Source organism: Euleptes europaea, chromosome 1, assembly GCF_029931775.1.
Source record: "Euleptes europaea isolate rEulEur1 chromosome 1, rEulEur1.hap1, whole genome shotgun sequence".
NCBI classification, from domain to species: Eukaryota; Metazoa; Chordata; class Lepidosauria; order Squamata; family Sphaerodactylidae; genus Euleptes; species Euleptes europaea.
The window spans coordinates 63,332,150-63,353,169 of record NC_079312.1 but is presented as its reverse complement, the minus strand read 5'-3'; the positions used below and the strand labels follow the sequence as shown (position 1 = coordinate 63,353,169).

Genomic DNA, 21,020 nt, shown 5'->3' with positions numbered 1-21,020 from the left:
GGTAGACATGGCCTCTGAGGAGGGAAAAAAGTAAGTAAGGTATCCATAAAATTAAATCATGACAATGACTGACAAACAATGTGAACAATGTGAGCAAACTTTTCTCTAGATTCACAGACGCAGTAAACACATGAGAACATAAGAAAGGCCGTGCTGGATCAGACCAAGGCCCGTCAAGTCCAGCAGTCTGTTCCCACAGTGGCCAACCAGGTGCCTCCAGGAAGCCCACCAGCAAGACCAGTGCAGCATCATTGTCCTGCCTGCGTTCCATAGCACCTGATATAATAGGCCTGCTCCTCTGATCCTGGAGAGAATAGGCATGCATCATGACTAGTAGCCATTTTGATTAGTAGCCATGGATAGCCCTCTCCTCCATGAACAGGTCCACTCCCCTCTTAAAGCCCTCCAAGTTGGCAGCCATCACCACCTCCTGGGGCAGGGAGTCCAACCATTTAACCACATGTTGTGTGAAAAACTATATAGGTAGGTACACTGTTTATTAACTTAATAAACTTTAATTAAAGTTTTAATTAAACTATAGGTACACTGAATAAAACATGATATCATACTTAATAATGATCTTATTTATTGATAAAAATTAAATTGTAAGTATGATATCCATAAAATTAAATCATGACAATGACTGACAAACACTTAATGTGAACAATGGCCTTGCATCTCTCTGACCCCCACTGACCTCTCGGTGGCCGCCTCGGCCTCCTGCGCTCGCCTCTCGGCCTCCTCTTTGCCGCCGCCTGGGCTCTTTCCTTCCTTCCCTCCCCGGCCGGCCTGCCATCCGCCCGTCCTCAGCACCTCGGCCTCTGAGGAGGAGGAGGAAGAAGAGGAGGAGGAAGGCAGAGGGGTGTTCTCCCCCCCTCCCCTCTTGCTGGCATTCTCTAGCGACGGAAGGGAAGGGCAAGCCGCGAGGGGGACGCGCTGGAGCTTGCAGGTGAGGAAGGCGGGGGAGTGTGTGTGTGTGCTGGATCAGGGCCTCCCTCCTTCTCCCCGGTGCTCGGGCCAGAAGATCCATTGCAAAGATCCGCCGCCCCCCCCCCCAGGCGCCGCAGCGGCTCTGGGCTGGCGGAAAGGCGGAGAACTTTTGCGGGACTTCTGCGTGCGCGCAGAGCCCGGCCAGGGAAGGGATGACAGACTCTCCTCCGCCGCGACGTGCAGCCCCGATCCTCCGCCGAAGGAAGCCAGCCCCCCCTGCTCCCTCCGCGCCCAGGGAAGGGGGCTTCTCTCAGGTGGCGGCCGCGATCCTGCAGCCCAGAGCCGCACTCAAGGGGCCCAAGAGCCGCATGCGGCTCTCGAGCCACAGTTTGCCTACCCCTGATCTAGCCCACATCTCCTGGATTGCACTTTGCAGACAAAATGACAGCAGAGAGGGAAAATACGTCTTTGCTGCTGCTTCTGTCACAGCTCTGTCTTTTACGACCTAGCTGGCTTCTCTGCAAGTCAATTTAATATGTTCCCTTTCCGCTTCACACGCCTCAGATGCTCTGTAATCCTGCACTAAAAAGGTAGCAGGAGAGGATGCTTGGTAATCATTGCACCACTGGATAATCATTGCACCACTCCGGATCAACCTCACCTGTGATGTTCTGGAATCTAACGGTCTCCATGTCTCTAGAGCTACACTAAACTAAAAGGTTCACCACAATGACTAGAGCCTGGATTTGTGCTTTCCAGAAGTAATAATCCACCAATGTGACACAGATAACCTCTCTACTGTCACTTCTCCAACATTTGTTCCTCTGATCTCCTGAAACACAACACCATTGCCTACAGATGCGCATGCTTGCTTTCACAGCTTTTTAATATAGCAAAACCACCCTGGGGGAGCTGTTTTAATTTGTAGCCCAGCACACCATTCTGAGCCTCTTTGGAATGCCACAATGCTGCTTCAGAATTATTTAGGGGAGCCTAGGCCACAGAAGAAACCATTACAGCTGTTTCCTTTCCTCTTCCATCACTACCACACTCCGAGGAAATTGAATGGCATGGCACAGCAGCTAGGAATACAGGCGTACCTCGCTTTATTGCACTTCGCTTTATTATGCTTTGCAGATATTGTGTGTTTGTTTGTTTTTTACAAACTGAAGGTTTCTGGCAACCCTGGGTCGAGCAAGTCTATCAGCGCCATTTTTCCAAAAGCACATGCTCACGTGTCTCTGTTTCACATTTTTAGCAATAAAGTATTTTTAATTAAGGTATGTACATTTTTAGACATAATGCTATTGCACATTTAATAGACTATAGTATAGTATAAATGGCCCAGGCTAGCCTGATCTCGTCAGATCTCAGAAGCTAAGCAGGGTCAGCCCTGGTTAGTATTTGGATGGGAGACCAACAAAGAAGTCCAGGGTCACTATGCAGACAGTCAATGGCTAACCACCTCTGATTGTCTCTTGCCTTGAAAACCCCAAAAGGGGTAGCCATAAGTCGGCTGCAACTTGAAGGCACTTTACACACACACATCGTGTAAGTATAACTTTGATACGCACTGGGAAACTAAACATGTGTGTGACTCACTTTATTGCGATACTCGCTTTATTGCAGTAGCCTGGAACCGAACTCGCAATATCTCCCAGGTATGCCTGTACAGACATTTGCAGAAGCCCAAAATGCTGGCAGGCCAAAGCAGTCTTAATGATTCTTGGGCCCTGACCAAAAGGCAAGAAAGAGCACTACACTACCCCTTTCTTCCCACCCGACGCACTCTGAACAAGAATAGAGCACCCAATTTGACCAATGCACGTCCCTTCATAAATGCACCCCAGTTTGTGTTTTGACTTTAGTCTATTTTCCAGTATTCACCCAAACAAAACAGAAAATGTATTAAAAGATATTATAATATGAATGTCATGACTCTAGATTTATTTGACATCTGCACATGAGTGCATAGTAAACCAGAAGCGGGTTTAAATGTTAGCTAGGTTGATGACAAAGAAGAATTGTTTTTTATACCCCGCTTTTCTCTACCGTAAGGAGTCTCAAAGCAGCTTACATTCCCTTCCTCTCCCCATAACAGGCACGTTGTGAGGCAGGTGGGGCTGAGAGAGTTCTGAGAGAGCTGTGACTGGCCCAAGCTCACCCAGCAGGCTTCATGTGGAGGAGTGGGGAAACAAACCCAGTTCTCCAGATTAGAGCATGTTGCTCTTAACCACTACATCACAATGACATGTGTGCGTTATTTGGGTGGGGGGATTAGCACTAGCTAGATGACAGTACTTAGATCTTTCATTCTATACCGTGTGATGTAACAGATGGATTCTTTAGTAGGTCGTATAGTAGGCCCCACACTGGCCATCATGGACCTTACAGCATGGGGCCCTGGCCAATTGCTGAGGCTGTCCCATAGGTAAACCCACCCCCTGCTGGCTGGTGAACCTGCTATCCTTTTACTCTGGGTCCTCTGTTCAACAGCTTACAGAGCCTGGGTGCGCAACTGTATTTTTACAAAGTTTTAGAGGTACATACAACTTCAGCTTATATTTAGCCATCTCTACTCAAGGGAATGGAAAGTGTAACCAATAATGTAGTTTATATATAGATTTTCAAATGATCTAAAAATTAATCTCAGGCTTGTTTTTTAATAACTCTTGCTGAGAAAGCAAGCCTATGCTGTAGACCACAATGGGTCAGAGGATCAAATGGAAAAGCTAAAAGTACAACATGTGTATTAATAGCTCAAACTGGTTCCTAAAACATGCCTAAATATATAGATTTGCAAATCCTATTCTAATATGTGTAACTATTTACACATGCCAAAAAGATTAAACTCCAGAGAATTTTACATGGGTACATCTCAATGAGACAGCAGAACAATAATATTCCAAACTCAACGTAAGTTCAGTATATATCAAGATCTTCTCTGTGAGTTAAATTTTAAAAAGCAATGAAATTCAACTTTATAGTTTGATCTCTTGCTCCTCCCATGCTTTTATCCCCTGCCCAAGACAAACAGGTGCTAAAAACAGAGTCTCACCATTATTTTTATGTTAACAATTTGGGCCCTATTATGAGAGCTCCTTCCAGTTCTTGTGTACATGGAAATTGGCAAGTCAGGTCAGGAGAGATGGGAAGGACCCAGTTTCGAGTTTCACCTGGGCACTGAACTTGAAGCTCTTTCTGAAGGAGTAACAAGCACTTCCAAAGGTAACTTTAACCTCACAGCTTTGGAGAGATCTTTAGAACTTGGTTCAAGCTTCAAACACTCCTGGGATGCCTCCCAGTAAAAGATGCAATATGCGCTCGGTGTCCATTCCCACTGAACAATAATTGAACGCAGCAGCTGCTCCAGACTGCCAAACCCACCACACAATGAACTTGGCAGGCTACCAGCCGCAATCAGAGGTTGCCTGTTGTTAAGCAGGGCTCTTCCACAGGTCAGGGCTGAAGCAGTTATGTATTAGCGGGAGAGATAATGACATTTGTGCGCAGCACCAAAGAAAGCAAGCAGATGACAGAAGTATTAAGGAAGGCATGGGAAACTGAACAAGAAAGAAAGTTGACGTCTGAGTGAGACTTGCTTTCCCAGTGAGGAGTGTTGGTCCTCCGCGTCTCACACCTTGTACAGTTGTGGTTGCCTCATCCCAACTTGGATACATTAGAGCCTAGCAGGGAAAATCAGTCACCATCACACTCTGCTCCAGAGTTTTCCAAGTATCTCTGCCAGCCGCTAATAGAAACTCAGCGCTGGACTGGCTTGCTCTTGATCTGAGCTAGCATGGCAATTCTGAACTACTGGGATTCCCCTAATAATGCCTTTTGCAAAATGCTCCGCCTCAAATCTCCAATTTGCTCGTTATTAACATGCATGCAGATGCAATTCAGTTCAGACCACACCAAGAACTCAGCATACTGACGATGCCCAGCGCCAAAATATAATTCCTTTCTAATTCAACATTTTTAAGATAGGTGTTCCCTTTCTAAAAACAGCTGGAACAAACCTTTTTTTGGTCTTCGTTAAATGAAGCGTGGGTCTCTGCATTTATCAGCCAACAAGGCAGACTAGTTTCAAGATTTGTTCCGGAGAGCAAGTTTACAGTAACACTTCCAGCTAACCTTTTATGTTGAAGCTTTTGAAAGAAAACCAATCCACCCAAACCACATTTCCCCCACAGCCCGCGCTCGCACACGCGCCTACACTTTCGGACGTGTACCCGCACACACACACACAAAGCCCTCCCGCTTTTAGGAAAGTATGGCAATGGGGGAGGCAGAAAAGAACTTGGCTTTCGCACAGAGAAATCTGGCAGTCAAGCTCCAACTTGCACGGAAAGTTTTCGGGAGACGCAGGGAGATGCGAAGCACATGCGAGCTTTCTTCGAGCAGACAAGGGGCGAAAAGGCCCGGTCGCTTTATCCTCCTTTCATCCCTGTTTCAGCCAGGACCGAACGCACGTTCGGCGCAACGCACGCGTTCGATCCCGGCTGAATCCTGGCTGGAACGGGGATCCAAGGCGGATAAAGCGACCGGGCCTTTTCGCCCCATGGAAAACTGCAGCTTGCACTGGGAAGAAATGGAGTTTTCGTCTGGTTTCCCCCTTTCTCCAAACCACGAGCCCCCCACCCCCCGGCCAGCCTTACCCTCCGACTCCATCTCAGTTCCGCTCTCCTTGCAGGAACTCTTTAAAGGCTGGAACTTGGGCAGGGGGCTGGAGAGCAAGAGCGGGCGATGGGAAGGAGGCAGCTGCAGGAGGCGACGACGAGGAGGAGGAGCAGACGGCCAGGCGCTCCCGGTCCGGCTCCCGCGCGCTTCCTTGGCGGAGGCTACATCTTGCCCGAAAGCACCGGCCGGGAGTCGGCGCCGATTGCCGCTTCAACACACCCCCCCCCGCCGCCGCGGTGCTTGCCACGGGCCCCGCAGTTGGAGGGCTGGCGACCTGGCGCGAAGGAACGCGCCCCGCCGGCCAAGGCGCCAGGTGCAGCCTCCGCTTCAGCCTTCCTCCCAGCCCACAGCCAAGAGCAAAAAACCCTCTTCGGGCCTCGCTCAAGGCCGCTGGGATTGTGGGTAAAGACTGGGCCTGAACTGCACACTAGGGGGAGGGGGCTGAAAGCATCTCTGCTACCTTAAAATGGGAAGAAGGTGCTGGGTTTTTGCCCTGGTCCGTAGGTTGCCCACCTCCAGCTGCCTATGAAAAGGAGTCCTCTCCCACCGGCCTCCTGCTAAACAATCGCCACTGATCTAGGGAAAGAAAGCAAAAGGACCTGGTGGTCGATTCGGGCTCCCTAAACAACCAGGCCATAGGAAAAGGATCCTGGCTACATCACGGAATCTGTATCACTAGGGTTGCCAACTCTGGGTTTGGGAATACCTGGCGATTTGGGGGGGGGGATCCTAGGGAGGGCGGGGTTTGGGGAGGGATCTTAGCAGGATACAATGCCATAGAGTCCACCCTCCAAAGAAGCCATTTGCTCCAGGGAACCTGATATCTATTGCCTGGGGATCAGTTGTAATAGCTCCAGGTACCACCTGGAGGTTGGCAACCCTATGTATCACATTTGCTGGCAAGGCAGCAGAGGGCTGATGCTAAACCACATAACTCATCCTTCATATTTCTCCAACGTGGTATAGCAGTTAGTGTGTCAGACTAAGATCTAGTGTGAGATGCAGGTTTGAATCTCCCACTCTGCTATCGAAGCTTGCTGGGTGACCTTGGTCCAGCCACACACACTGTCAGCCTAACCTACTTTCACAGGGTTGCTGTGAGGACAAAATGGAGGAGAGAAGAGCAAGGGGGGTAAAAGGGTAGGTATTCATTAAGTAAATAAATAAATCAGAAGAAGAGTTGGTTTTCATGCCCCAATTTTCTCTACCTTAAGGAGTCTCAAATCAGCTTACAATAGCCTTCCCTTGCTCTCCCCACAACAGACACCTTCTTGCGAGGTAGGTGGGGCTGAGAGAATTCAGAGATAACTGTGACAAGCCCAAGGTCACCCAGCAGGCTTCATGTGGAGGAGTGGGGAAAGAAACCTGGTTCATTAGATTAGAGTCTGCTACTCATGGAGGAGTAAGGAATCAAACCCGATTCTCTAGAGTAGAGTCCACCGTTCTTAACCACTACACCATGCTAGGTTGCAGAGTTCCCAGCCTGTCTGTTAATAGATCCCATCTCACAATATAGGGGATGTAGCAATTTTGCTCATGGTACTATGGAAGCTCAGTTTTCTTTTAGCTGCGTGTTTGATATCCTTTTCCAATTAAAGTGTTGGGAGGGGAATGCCATGTGACAAAAAGTGGACATTGCCTGCTATAATCTGTCTTCCTAGACATTGACAACCAGAGTGGTATAGTGGTTATAGTGTTGGACTACTAGGATCTAGTGGGAGACCCGGGTGTGAATCCCCACTCTCCCATGGAAGTTAGCTGGATGACCTTGGCCTAGTCATACACTCTCAGTCTAACTTACCTCACAGGGTTGTTGTAAGGGTCACATGAAGGAGAGGAGAATTATGTAAGCTGCTTTGGGTTCTTGTTGGGGAGAAAGGGGAAAACAAAGTAAATAAATTCACAGAGCCTTGCTGAATATATTTAAGAACATATACTCAGTCTTACATGGTGCCTGTATGTTTTTCCCCTACAGGGAAAATGGATTAGATTAGGAAAACAGTGTTGGGACAAAGAGTTAACTTCTCTACTGCAGTATGAATTCAAATCAAGGCCTCCCTTGAAGCCAGCGTGGCGTAGTGGTTAAGAGTGGTGGTTTGGAGTGGTGGAGTCTGATCTGGAGAACTGGGTTTGATTCCCCACTCCTCCACATGAGCGGCGGAGGCTAATCTGGTGAACTGGATTTGTTTCCCCACTCACATGAGGCCAACTGGTGACCTTGGGGTAGTCACACTCTCTCAGCCCCACCTACCCCACAGGTGGGGAGAGGAAGGGAAGGTGCTTGTAAGCTGGTTTGATTCTTCCTTAAGTGGTAGAGAAAGTCGGCATATAAAAACCAACTCTTCTTCTTCTTCCCACATCTGGTAATTAACAAGAGAAAACACACTGGAGATTGGTTTGTGGATTTTCTAGTGTCTTGTCAGGTTTGACCAACTGGGCTGTCTTTGGTGCAAGTCTCACTGTGTCTGCAATATCATATTATTGAACAGAATTGCATGCTGGACACAAGCACTTGCTACCTGAAACTGCCCAAAGAAAATGTAGCTTCTCTTACAAACATTGGTGCATGTTATCTAGAATTCTGAGGTACCAGGTCAACTAGTGGTTGCAATATTGAGCTACACCGAATTCTTCAGAGATGCTTAAACTATTGAAAAAGGGCAAGTTATACTTCTGGGCAAAGGCATGATGTTACGTTTGGAGTTTGTTTCAAGATGGCAGTGGAAAAGGTTCCATAACTAGATTAAAATGGAGTTTGGTCCAGTCTTGGCCTGGTTACGTTGAACCATAATGGATGTAAATCACTGAAAGAACCTGTGGAGCCCTTGTTGCTGAAAAGTTGCTGATTGGAATATAATCAGGAGTTGCAAGCTTTGTTTACATTTTTCTCTAGGAATGTACACCCACAGTTACCCATAACAATCTGAGGCTGAAAAAGAAGAAGACTGGAAGTTGACTAAAGGGAATATAGTAGAGCCTTAGTTACAAAATACATGTTGCTGATCTGACACAAGAATGTAAAACAAAGCAGCTACAGAAAGGTGCCCCAAGTCCACAGAGATCTCCCTATATGTCCCCCCAAGAACACTTTGTTCTTCTTCTCGTGGTCTGCTGGGGGTGCCCAGCCCACAGGTGACTCGACTGTCCTCAACAAGGGCAAGAACTTCTTCAATAGTGGCCCCTGCCCGGTGGGACTCTCTGCCAGATGACAGCCGGGCCCTGCCAGCGTGATGTGGTGGTTAAGAGCGTGGTGTAATGGTTTAGAGCAGTAAACTCTAATCTGGAGAACCGGGTTTGATTCCCCACTCCTCCACATGAGAGGCGGACTCTAATCTGGTGCACTGGATTTGTTTCCCCACTCCTCCACATGAAGCCTTCTGGGTGACCTTGGTTCTCTCCAAACTCTCTCAGCCCCACCTACCTCACAAGGTGTCTGTTGTGGGGAGAGGAAGGGAAGGCGATTGTAAGCCAGTTTGATTCTCCTTAAAAGGTAGAGAAAGTCAGCATATAAAGACCAACTCTTCTTCTTTCTAGATTCCGTAGGGCCTGTAAGACAGGCGTTCCATCGAGGACAATCGAGGGCAGTTTTCTACTCTGTTAGCAATGCCGCCTGTTTTTGACAGCAGTCTGCAATGCTGGTTGTCAGTTGCCAAATTTTTATGTTTTATTTTGATGCCTGAGTTAGGATACAGAACTATCCAATGGATTGTATTCTAAGATTTTGGATGTTTTTATTTTTGCTGATTGTTTATTAAATGTTGTGAGCCACCCCGAGCCCTGTGACCCAGGGGAGGGGTATACCGGTAAGTCTAAAATAAAGTAAAAGATCTTGAACAGACTCTGCGGTGGCCGGGATGCCTCAGAGGAGGTGGCGTGGCTCCGTCGCTCCCAGCTGCCACAGATCTACCCCTTCCTTAGGAAAGGGCTGCCCAGCTAGCATACTACTTGTTCAGTTCAGTTGCATTACCATCTAACCATTTGCTTGTATTCCATTTTAACTTATTGGGTTTTCAGTGGTTTTGTTTTCAGAGTATTCTGTTCATTTCTCCACTGTTTCGGTAATTACTTATTATTCTTCCTTTCAGTCTTCAACCTTTTCTTTACATCCTTATATTTTCAATACACTGCTTCATTGTTTCTCTTGGAGTCTGACTATCCCTCACAAGCCCAGTGTGCCTCTTGAGGCAACACAAGAGTCCTGCTTATATTGTTTGTCTTGTGAGCCTGTGGAAAGAATGAAACTTGTCCATTGCATCCTCCCATCCAGAGTTGATGAAGGATAACATATCCGGCCAGAACATAAGACATAAATTGCAGTCTCTGATAACAGGCTTATGATAAGAGAGACATGTCACACATTTTTCATCATTACTGGGAACAGACATCATGTTTCTAATGCAGCACTGAATATAACTTACCTTTGAAGTTTTATTTGGTAGCTTGATCAATTCAAGCTGATATCTGCATACAGACTTAATGTTTTCATTAGTGACAATATTTACACATACAAATTATACATGCCAAACATCCACATTAATACAAGCTATTTATATAATAAATATAATTGCTTTATATCACAGCATTCTGTGTGTTGAATCGTAGATTTCCAATGGTGATCCAACTGGTTTATGTCTTTTGATTTCTAAGTACTGTAAGCCTGGCTAATTTATATAATTCAGTCACTTTTCCCAACTAATCCTTTTGTTGGTATAATCTGTTGTTCCAAATGCCTAGCAAAAACTAAATGAGCTGCAGTTATCAAATTAAGACAAAGGATACTGGTGACACATAAACAATTCAGGACCAAAGGGTAAGTTTATATCAAAATGAAAAAGTACTAACAGTAGCCATAATGGATGGCTTATAAATCTTTGCTATCATTAAAGGAGATAGGTGCCACTAAACTACCATTTTAATAGCATTTTCATGGAACTGCAAGCTAATTGAAATGGGTTCTTAGAATAAGAAAATTCCAAACATCTGGATCAACTGCATAGCCCAAAATCTTTATTCCATCTGTTCATGTAATTTTTTTTTTAGTTTTGCTTTCATCTACTAGCAGCATAAAATAGATTTTACAAAAAAAAAAAAATTCCTTCCCTGCTTTTCTGTAATAGATTTTCCAAGGGAGATATCGCTCTTAAAATTATACTTCCTCAGATTTTTTTTTCTTCTTCATCTGTTAAAGGGTAGCCTATGTTCTACAGGGATCATAGCCAGATCTTCCTTATACTTCACCCAATTGTTTATGCTTCATTCCCAGCCCACCATTAGACCATTTATCCGGTGCAGTACTTAATTTAACCCCCCTTTCCTTTATGACAACAGCAATAAGATCATGCATAGATTATTTTTATACAGCATAGAAAACTTTCACCAAAGCAAACTGCTTCTAGACAATTTATTAAGAACAATTTTTTAAACTAATCAAAAGCCTTCTCTGCAAGAAAAAGAAATGCTGTTTTTGTTCTTTAGTATTCAGTGAAGTTAAACAACTTTCATGTGTTTGTAAAACTAGCCTGGTACCTGGCATAAATTATGATTGCTTTGCTCTGTCATGAGATAATAAAACTTCTGTCTTTTGGCTCAGTGTTTTATAGTCATAACTTAAGATCGAGAGATATGAATCAACACAAGAACTATCTTTGCCTGTTTTAAGGACTAAAATTTACTTCATTGCCGCATATGGGATTTCTTGGGCAGTAACAGTGTAATGATTGATTGTCTGCCTGTGTTAATTTAAGCATTTTAAATTTTGATAAAAACTCTTCAGTTATATTTTCTGATGGGTGTTGTGACTGTAATAACCTTTCACAATAATTAAATTCATTAAGAATTTGGAGAGCACTTTGTAAAATTTCTCTTTTTATTTAGTCTCTCTTCTAGTTTTTCTGACTTTTTCTCCTGGCTCAAAGAAATCTCTGTTTAACATAAAGGATATTTGTAATTGCTTCTATTTTTCCCCTCCACTTTTAATTTGAAATAAGTAAGTTTCAAATGATCAGATGTAAAGTAACATTTTTTACAGTGCAAAACTGAATCTTTCACCTGCTAGCTTTATGAGATAAATAACACAACAGGAAAGCTGGTGATGTAGGTAAAAAAGGGGTTAATTCATCTCAAAGGTCATAGAATCATTAATTCTAGCTGACAATCATGCATTAAATTCCTCTCAAAGAGAAATAATTTAGGCACACGTCCATTCTATCTAATGCTGTACATTTCACATTGCAGAAGATTCCCAAAATATCTCCATGATAGATACATCTATATATAAATTTATTTGCATTTTATGAGGCTTCCGAGACTATAAACTTCAACAAATAAAAGTAGATAGTTTCTCCTGACAATTTTCATATGATTTGTGTTTTTTCTCTCTATGGAATGATGTTATCCTCAGAGTGACCCTCATGTGCTTTTTGCCATCATATGATTCTCTGCTGAATGTAAAAAGTTCCTTTGTGCAAAAGCTTCCTATTTATAAATTGAATGGTTTTAAATTAGAACTCATAGGGTTTGATGCCCCACTCCTCCACATGAGTGGTGGACTCTAATCTGGTGAACCAGATTGGATTCCTCACTCCTAAACATGACGCCTGCTGGTTAACCATGGGTGAGTCTCAGTTCTCTCCGAACTCTCTCAGCCCCACCTATCTCACAAGGTGCCTGTTTTAGGGAGAGGAAGGGAATGCAATTGTAAGCCAGTTTGAATCTCCTTTAATAGGTAGATAAAATTGGGGTATAAAAACTAGCTCCTCCTCCTCCTTCTACTGCAAGTTTCACATGAACACACATTCAAATGGTTTGTATCTGCTATTCTAGTGAAAACCTTTAGCTTGAGCTCAGCAACTGCCTGACACCCAGGGCCAGCCTGGTGTAGCAGAGTATCAGGAGACCTGAGTTTGAATTCCAGTGCTGGCATGGAAGCATACTGGGTGACTTTGAGCCAATCACACTCCCTCAGCGCAACCAGCCTCACAGCATTGTTGCAGTGAGAAAATGGAAGCGGGGAGAACAAAACGCACGGGCACCAGCAAAGCCACCGTGGCAGCATTTCTCCGATGCAAAGGTTCTCACCAGGGCAATGGGAACATTCCCAGGGCAGGGCCGACTTTAGTCAGCTCCCTGAACCCTTTCACTCCTGGAACACCCCACTTTTGCCGGCATGAACATGCGCCAACAAAAGTGGTGGTGCAGCCCTGTGAAACTGAGTGGAGCAGTTTCACAGGGTTTTCAGAAAACTACATTTTTGGCTTGCGGTGCTGGGCAAGCAAGCTGCTTAGAAAGCGGTGTGGCTGTGCCATCCCCCAGCCCGCCCCAACTACCCCTCCCACTTTAGAATTGCGCTGTTGGTGAACAGCCAAGCTAATCTTGGCCACTTGAATCTAGACTTTTAGGAAAGTTATTATTGTCCATTGGTACACTGGCTGATTCTCTAATGCAAATCTCCTGTGTAATTAACCTTGCTTAAATGAGGCACATTTTATATATATTTTTTCACAAAGCCAGCATAGGCAAAGGAATCCAAAAAGAGATTAGCAGTTCCAAATACTTTGATTTCTTTTTCAAGAGTAAAAATAATCCTCAAGTCAAAAACCACTTCAAAATGTAGTTTTAATTACCTTCTAAATTGTTGTTATGTGTTCATCCTGCGCAGTCTCAGCCTATACATGTTTACTCAGAAGAGTCCTGTAAATTCATTGTGGATAGCACTCAAGTAAGCATATATAGGAATGCAGCTGATGCATTTGTCCCTGTCGTATTTGAAACACAAGGTGGCAATGTCTCAAAATTAACCAAAGATTTTGGACTCAGATGTCAGCCTTTTTGTTTTTAAATGATTGCCATTTAAGGGACCAACTTGATTGATATACACACACAAAATTCAAGCATGCACACTAAGGTGCCATGAGTGAATTTTTTTATGTTTTAAATGTGCCTTTTACCACAAATTAATAATCCTTACAACACATTTCAAAGGGGGCAAGGAATGCCTTTGTGATTCTTTGTATATTTGCAGCTGATGCTGTTTTAATATGTTGGCATCTTACCTTTCAGTGGATACAAGTTCATGGTGATACCTAGGAGGTAAAATAGGGCAAGAGAAGGCAATCTGCCAAAGGCCACCCGATGAGATGGGCCATGGGAAAAGGTATGTGGAATGTTGGCTACCAGATCCAGGCCCAACCTTCTATGCCACACCCTGCCACCTCTCCCAAGCACCTGTTCATCACTGGCTTATATCTGATAAGAGACTAGCAGTGAAGGCATTTTTCAACAACGGTACAGCATAACTCCCCAGAGCAGTTACACTGGACATAAAATTTCAACGTTGAAGTAAGGCCCACTACATTGAGTGATGCTTACCCCCAAGTAAGTGTGCACCCACACATTAGTAAGATTTCCATCACTGGAATACTAGCATTGTGTGCACGTGTGAAGTGCCATTAAGTTGCAGCTGACTTATAATGACCCTGGTGGGGTTTGAAAGGCAAGTGATTAAGCAGAGGTGGTTTGCAATTGCCTTCCTCCACAGCATCTTCCTTGGAGCTCTCCCAAGTAGCAATCCAGCTTAGGTTCCATGATCTGACAAGATCATGCTATACTATACCATTCCACATCCCAAACTAGCATTAAAAGGTTGCTGATAAATACTATCAATATGAAGAGTTAATACAATACAGTAATATGGGTAATTGTTTGTGAAGATAGTGGTGTTACGTCTCTGCTGGTCAGGGAACACTTCTGTCCATGGACAAGTTTCCTTGTACATTGCACTAGTTCTGTTGTGAACAACTGAAGTGGTTCTTAAAGGTATAGGTAGTCCCCTGGTGCAAGCACTGGGTCATTACTGACCCACAGGGTGATGTCACATCCTTACATTTTTATGGTGTGGTTTGCTATTTTAACGGGGTGGTTTGTTTATGGGGTGGTTTGCTATTGCCTTCCCCAGTCATCTACACTTTACCCCCAGCAACCTTGAGCCGGCTACCTGAAACCGACTTCCATTGGGATTGAACTCAGGTCGTGAGCAGAGCCTGGACTGCAGTACTGCAGCTTACCACTCTCCGCCACGGGGGCTCTTACTTGGGAAAAACTCCGGACTGAAGTTAACACTGTCCTGTGAAGTAAACATAGCTCTGTTAGCTCTGTTTTTAATGGTTTATGTTTTAAGGGCTTGTGTTTTTAATTGTAGGCCACCTTGAGCAAGATCCATCAAAGCAAATCCTTGGCCATCTGGTACATCTATTTGGCTCTAGTCTTCTTGAAAGATGGGAGTGAACCAAGATCCAGATGAGTTTTCATCATTTTTGGCACTATTCAAAGCAGTTGATCACATTTTGAGATGTCATCATGCCCCTAATTCACTCCTACCTTTATTGTAAGTGAACAAATATCTTTAAATGTGTATCAGCTATTAGTTTTCCTGGAAGGAACAGAGTTGGGGGTGGGGGTGCTTCCACATTCTCATGCTACAGTTTCCCCTTTCTCTGTTGTGTCTAAGTTGACAACTAGAAATGGAGACAACTGTTAAGGGTTAGATTTGGCATACAGTCTTGCAACTGGTGATCCCCCAGTTTAAATAGAGGAGTTAGATGAGTTAGTGAATGGGTCCTAACCTTACATCAGTACCAATTCATTTATGGGAAGCCCTCAGTTTGTTTTAAATTTTAATTCAATACAACTAACAATCTAGGCTTTATAGGCAATCTCCAGTATAAAATGTTGTGATCCCATCCCCACTTAAATACAATTCCCTCTCTTCTACTCTCCAAGGACACACCGGTTGACTTACCAATGTTACCAGCAACCTACAGAAGCAAGTTAGCAAGGCAGTTCACAGAAAATGTGCAGGGAGCTCAGGAGACCTCTCCCCCACTGTATTCTCACAACCATCCTGTGAGGGTAAGTTAGGCTGTTGGCCCAATATCATCAAGTGAGTTTCACGTATGAGCGGGGAGTTGCACTTGCCCCCCTCCTGTCTGGCTCTTTTTGCTACAGTCATTCAAAAGTAAATGTAAAACAATCCCATGGTTGATGGACACAGAGGATTCAAGCTATAAAACCGGTGCATCATTTTCTTTTGTGGAATCAAAATTGTTAGTATATGCGTGCAAGCAATATCTCCCAGGGACAAAATACAACATTGGTTACAAACCAATGAAAGAATACTGTCAGATTAACAGACCTATGCAAATCAGAAAACCATACATTCCTGCAAACCAAACTTGAGCTTACAAAACTGTTTTCCACAAAAAAACCCTCTTATAAATGCTCCAAAAGCTAGAGCATTTAGTCTTTGTAATGCCTATACTTCATTTAGACCATTTTGTATTGCACCACCATCTAGTGGTTGCTTCATGGCATATCTTCCAAATGTAGGACTAGTTTTAATGCATAGATGCCTATTTGAATTACAGTATACATGGGAGAAGTTTATTTACAATAGGGAGGAAGCTGCAATCTTTGCCTTCTGATAGGACTATGAACAAGTGCAGAAGAGACAAAATCCAACAAGTAAAGTTTTTCCCCAGTAGAGCAAGCTACATTGGTCAAATGTCTGCCTGGCACTTAAGGTCTTGGAGCACTGCTAGGTAAAGGAGGCCACCATTAAAGGAGGCATCATTGATAGCATGACTGTTACCCTCATTATTGCATGAGGATATAGGCCTTGTGCTCTTAAGATGCCTTGTGCTCTTAAGATGCCTGCTCACTCCCTTTGTTCCCTGAAGTCTAAAAGGATCTCTCAACCATTTATGAACTTCATATTCATTTTCAAAACCCAGCTAAGTCTTCCCTCATATTTTGTTTCATGCTTTCCAATTCGCGGGAACTTCTACCGCATCTTTAGATGGTCAGATTCTTTGGAACACGGATGTACTTGGGCCTTCTGATGCTTTTGTAGCATCTATTTTATTTCAACTTAAACAGGTTGAGCAGGAGGGAACAAAGCAGTCTGTCTTCATTCTACAAGTAGCATCAAAACGCCAAAGTTAAACTCTTGTGGCCATTGATTGCTCTTTGTTGCCAGATAGTTAAATAAAGGCCTACTCTCATTCTCTGAGGTAATTTAAAATTGCCCTCCTCCCTGCCAGTTCACTTTTTAGTGCTTTAAAGCAGAGGTTCCCAAACTGTGCTCCAAGCATCTCCTCATTCTCCGTGAAGAGATTTGAAAGAAAAATACTACTGTCATTCAGTTTAATATATAGGTGCTAGGTGAAAATTAGTGCGCCGTGATGAATTTCTCTCCTGAAAAATGCTCCATGACTCAAAAAGTTTGGGAACCTCTGCTTTAAAGTATGTGGGAAATTCCACATGGGAGCAGCTAAATAAGTGTTCCACAGTAGCTGGAGGTGGGGACTCAGAGACCTGCATAGCCAGCATGGAGAGCCAGCATGGTGTAGTGGTTAAGAGCAGTGGACTCTAATCTGGAGAACTGGGTTTGATTCCCCACTCCTCCACATGAGCAGCAGACTTTAATCTGGTGAACCAGGTTGGTTTCCCCAGTATTATACATGTAGCCTGCTGAGTGACCTTGGGCGAGTCACAGTTCTTTCCGAACTCTCTCAGACCCACCTACCTCACAAGATGTCTGTTGTGGGAAGAAGAAGGAGATTGTAAGCCAGTTTGATTCTCCTTAAAAGGTAGAGAAAGTCAGCATATAAAAACCAACTCTTCTTTCTAGATATAGTAGGGCCAGTAAGACAGAGTTGTTCAGCCAGAGTTGTTCTTCTTCTAGCTTCTTATACTGCCCTATGTATGTGAATTTTCTTGTACAGGAGACAATCCTGCTTTTCTTGGAATTAGAATTTGGATTTCACCCTGCTTGAAGTTACAAGCTCCTAAGCAAATTTTGCATATTAGATGGTTGAAGGTAAAAAGGTAAAGGTCCCCTGTGCAAGCACCGAGTCATTCCTGACCCATGGGGTAACGTCACATCCCGACGTTTCCAAGGCGGACTTTTTGTTTGCGGGGTGGTTTGCCAGTGCCTTCCCCAGTCATCTTCCCTTTACCTCCAGCAAGCTGGGTCCTCATTTGACCGATCTCGAAGGATGGAAGGCTGAGTCAACCTTGAGCCGGCTACCTGAAACCAACTTCCGTCGGGATCGAACTCAGGTTGTGAGCAGAGCTTTGGACTGCAGTACTGCAGCTTAACACTCTGCGCCACGGGGCTCCTAGATGGTTGAAATAGAGATAGAATTGTGGATTGTGGGCCAAACAGGATTTTTGGTTGCCCTTTCTTGGAACAGCTATGAAGTGTTCAGAAATAAGGATTGCTCCTGGAAAACTAGGGCTGCTCCAACACTGGTCAAATACAAATACCTTCATTATACAGTGGCGTCATGGGTAAGTAAACAGTGCTTCATACTTGGGCAGAGAAACACTTAGTAGCCAGAGGTATTTATTAATATACCTGTCTCTAAATACAATGTTCGCTAATGTCCTCAACACTCACTCCTGTTCTTCATGCTGCAGCCACAGGGTGACACTGTTGAAGCTTTGGCTGCTTTTCAGATGCCTCATTGCTTAGAAAAAACATGGAGGGAGGGTCTGTTTAACAATTTAGCATCTTGAGATTTAAGGGCTCAAGGTTCCCAATATATATTGTACCTGGAAGAGTAAAGGGGAGATAAATTACTTGAGAAGAAATTTGCAGAAAAACTCTGCTAAATCTATCAGTCTATACAACCAGTGTGGAGGAGAGGTTTGAATAATGGAGTGCAATCCTATACAGTTACTCAATTATGTCAAATTGAGGGCCTTAGACTGGAGTAACTCTGTGTAGGATTGCACTGCCAGCTTCAAATCTCTGCTCAACGCTCAGCTACAGTAACACTAAAGCAATCCCCACTGGTTTATCAAGGGACATGTTTTCTGCTGTTTTATGAGAACTTCCAATGCCTTTATTTCTGATGGGGAAAACCTATTGGTACCCGTTGGTTTTTTTCTCCAACGGGGTGGGGGGGCTTGTATGGAAGTACCACACGTTTATTCAGCCCTGTTTTGGGTTTAAGACTGTAAGTTGCTTTACAGTGTGGACCTCAAGGAAAGGTATGCAGGCGGTGCTGATTCTGCAGGGCTGAATAAACGTGTGGTACTTCCATACAGGGGGTTAAAGATCCTATCCCATCCCCTCACCACCTCCACTCTCCCCCTTGATAAAGCAACCCTAGGCAGCTAAATCTGTGAAAGAAAAATAACGTTAATCGTAACACATAGTTTTCGTTTGTTATTTAGATATTTACACCCCCCTTCTAGCCCCAATGGGGTCCCAAAGAGACTCCTACTGTTCTCCCCTCCTCCATTTCACTCTCGCATCAACCCTGTGAGGCAGATTAGGTTGAGTGACTAGGCCAAAATCACCCAGTGAGCTTCCATGGCAGAGTAGGGTTTCAAAACTGGGTCTCCCAGATCCTAGGCCAACACTCTAACCGCTACACCACCCTGAGCCCTCAGCTGTGAATCTCACTGGGCAACACTGGGCTAATCAACCTCAGCTTACAGGGTTGTTGTGAAGTCTAATGGGGGGAACCCTGATTTCTTTGAGGGATGGCTGGGAGGCAAATGGATAAATTGCACTGGTAATAGCTTACTTAGGAGCCCCGTGGTGCAGAGTGGTAAGCTGCAGTACTGCAGTCCAAACTCTGCTCCCGACCTGAGTTCGATCCCAGTGGAAGTTGGTTTCAAGTAGCCAGCTCAAGGTTGACTCAGCCTTCCATCCTTCCGAGGTTGGTAAAATGAGTACCCAGCTCACTGGGGGTAAAGGGAAGATGACTGGGGAAGGCACTGGCAAACCACCCCGTAAACAAAAAAATGTCGGGATTTGACGTCACCCCATGGGTCAGGAATGATCCAGTGCTTGCACAGGGGACCTTTATCTTAATGGCTTACTTCCCCTCTTCCAAAGGCTGTGACATTACAATTATTTTTCATTTTGTTCTTGAAATGAAATGATGTGGAGTACATTAAAATGAGCATGTGAGTTTCTTTACTGAACAGGGATGTATTGCCAACATCCAGTACTATATCCACTACAATTCTCCATTTCCCTTTAATTAAATGAAGTGGGGGGGGGACTTCCAAAAGAAACCAGTGTTTCACTTTGGTTTGTGTGTGTATGCATAAATTCTGCCTAAAAATATCTTCCAAAAAGCCAGCCAGATGTGACATCTGAGTAAGTGGCAAACAAAATCCACAGGAAGGACAACTTAGGAGGAAGCTGCACGAGGTATCACATTGCCAGTACAGATGACAGACAGGCTGTCGTTACCTCTGACAAATTGCTACTGCCGAAAGAGAAGAAGGCAGGAAGTGGGGCTTGTCAGGTTGCCCAGAATAGCCAATAAATTTGCAGAGGGTGAGAATACTTGTCTAGGCTGAACAGAAATAAACTGTTTGTAGTGTCAGAACAGTTGCGGCACTGCTGGTAGTTTTACAGCTTAAGGGCAGCTTAGGCAAGCTGACAGGGGGAAAAAATTGGAGCCAACATAAGAAATTAGGATCCTGCAAGGTCCTCTGTTGGTGTTTTATGCCTTTGTGTTTACAAGGCTTATACTGACTGGAGTGTCTTTTGTCAACTAACCCATTTGCAAAGATCGGTGCTGTTAATTGAATTGGCAGCCTTCTGCATGCCAGAAAGGCATTCTGCCGCTAACTCCTCGCCTTTGACTCTGAGCTCAGCCATCACAGCCCTGCTGCCCCCCCACCTCAATATGGGAATATAATTTCATGTCTTCCTTATAGGGGTTGTTGTGAAGACTGCAGCAGTAATGTGAAGTGCTTTAAGACTCCAGCAAATGCGTATTATTCTGATGCCAGGTAGACTTTTACAATTTGAAACAGAAAAAAAAATGAAGTGCAATTGGAAAGAGCAACTAAAGACAGCTGAAATATCCATAAAACAGGAAGCTGCAGTGACGCAATCTTGAACCCCCCAGCAATCTTGCACTAGCTCATGGCTGAAGCTTTCTCAGAGATGTTGAAAATAATATGCAGACCCTTGCTGGGTCTAACACGTATGTACGCCGTTGCAGATTTTAACTTTAAATAACTGTTTTAAGATGTTTTGACACAGTGGTCCTTAAAGTTTACAAATAGTTGTGTAAATCTGCAAAAGTGCATTTTTCACTGTTCTAGCTAACTTACCGTTTTCACCCATGAAGGATAATGTGTGGATAAATGGCCTTAAACCCAGAATAAATCCCAGAACAAGTAGAACAGAGTTTGCAACACTTATTTTTGGGTTGCTCAGAAATATCTTACACAATGCCTTTAGAAAGCATGAATCAGAAGGTTTAATACAAATATGTGTTGGCCTATGTAATTGCATCCGGACCTGGATGGCCCAGGCTAGCCTGATCTCATAAGATATCAGAAGCTAAGCAGGGTCAGCCCTGGTTAGTATT

At 44.2% G+C, this 21,020-nt stretch overlaps 1 protein-coding gene across 1 annotated transcript in view; it reads right to left on the bottom strand.

Annotated features, from left to right (window-relative positions):
- FGD3 (FYVE, RhoGEF and PH domain containing 3) overlaps nucleotides 1-5,632 on the bottom strand; it is a 122,688-nt gene extending 117,056 nt beyond the window's left edge. The window contains exon 1 of the mRNA XM_056853428.1: nucleotides 5,592-5,632. Within this exon, the coding sequence (XP_056709406.1) occupies nucleotides 5,592-5,604 (13 nt within the window). The 5' untranslated portion in view covers nucleotides 5,605-5,632. The remainder of the gene's footprint in view (nucleotides 1-5,591) is intronic.
- Between the last annotated feature and the right edge of the window lie 15,388 nt (nucleotides 5,633-21,020).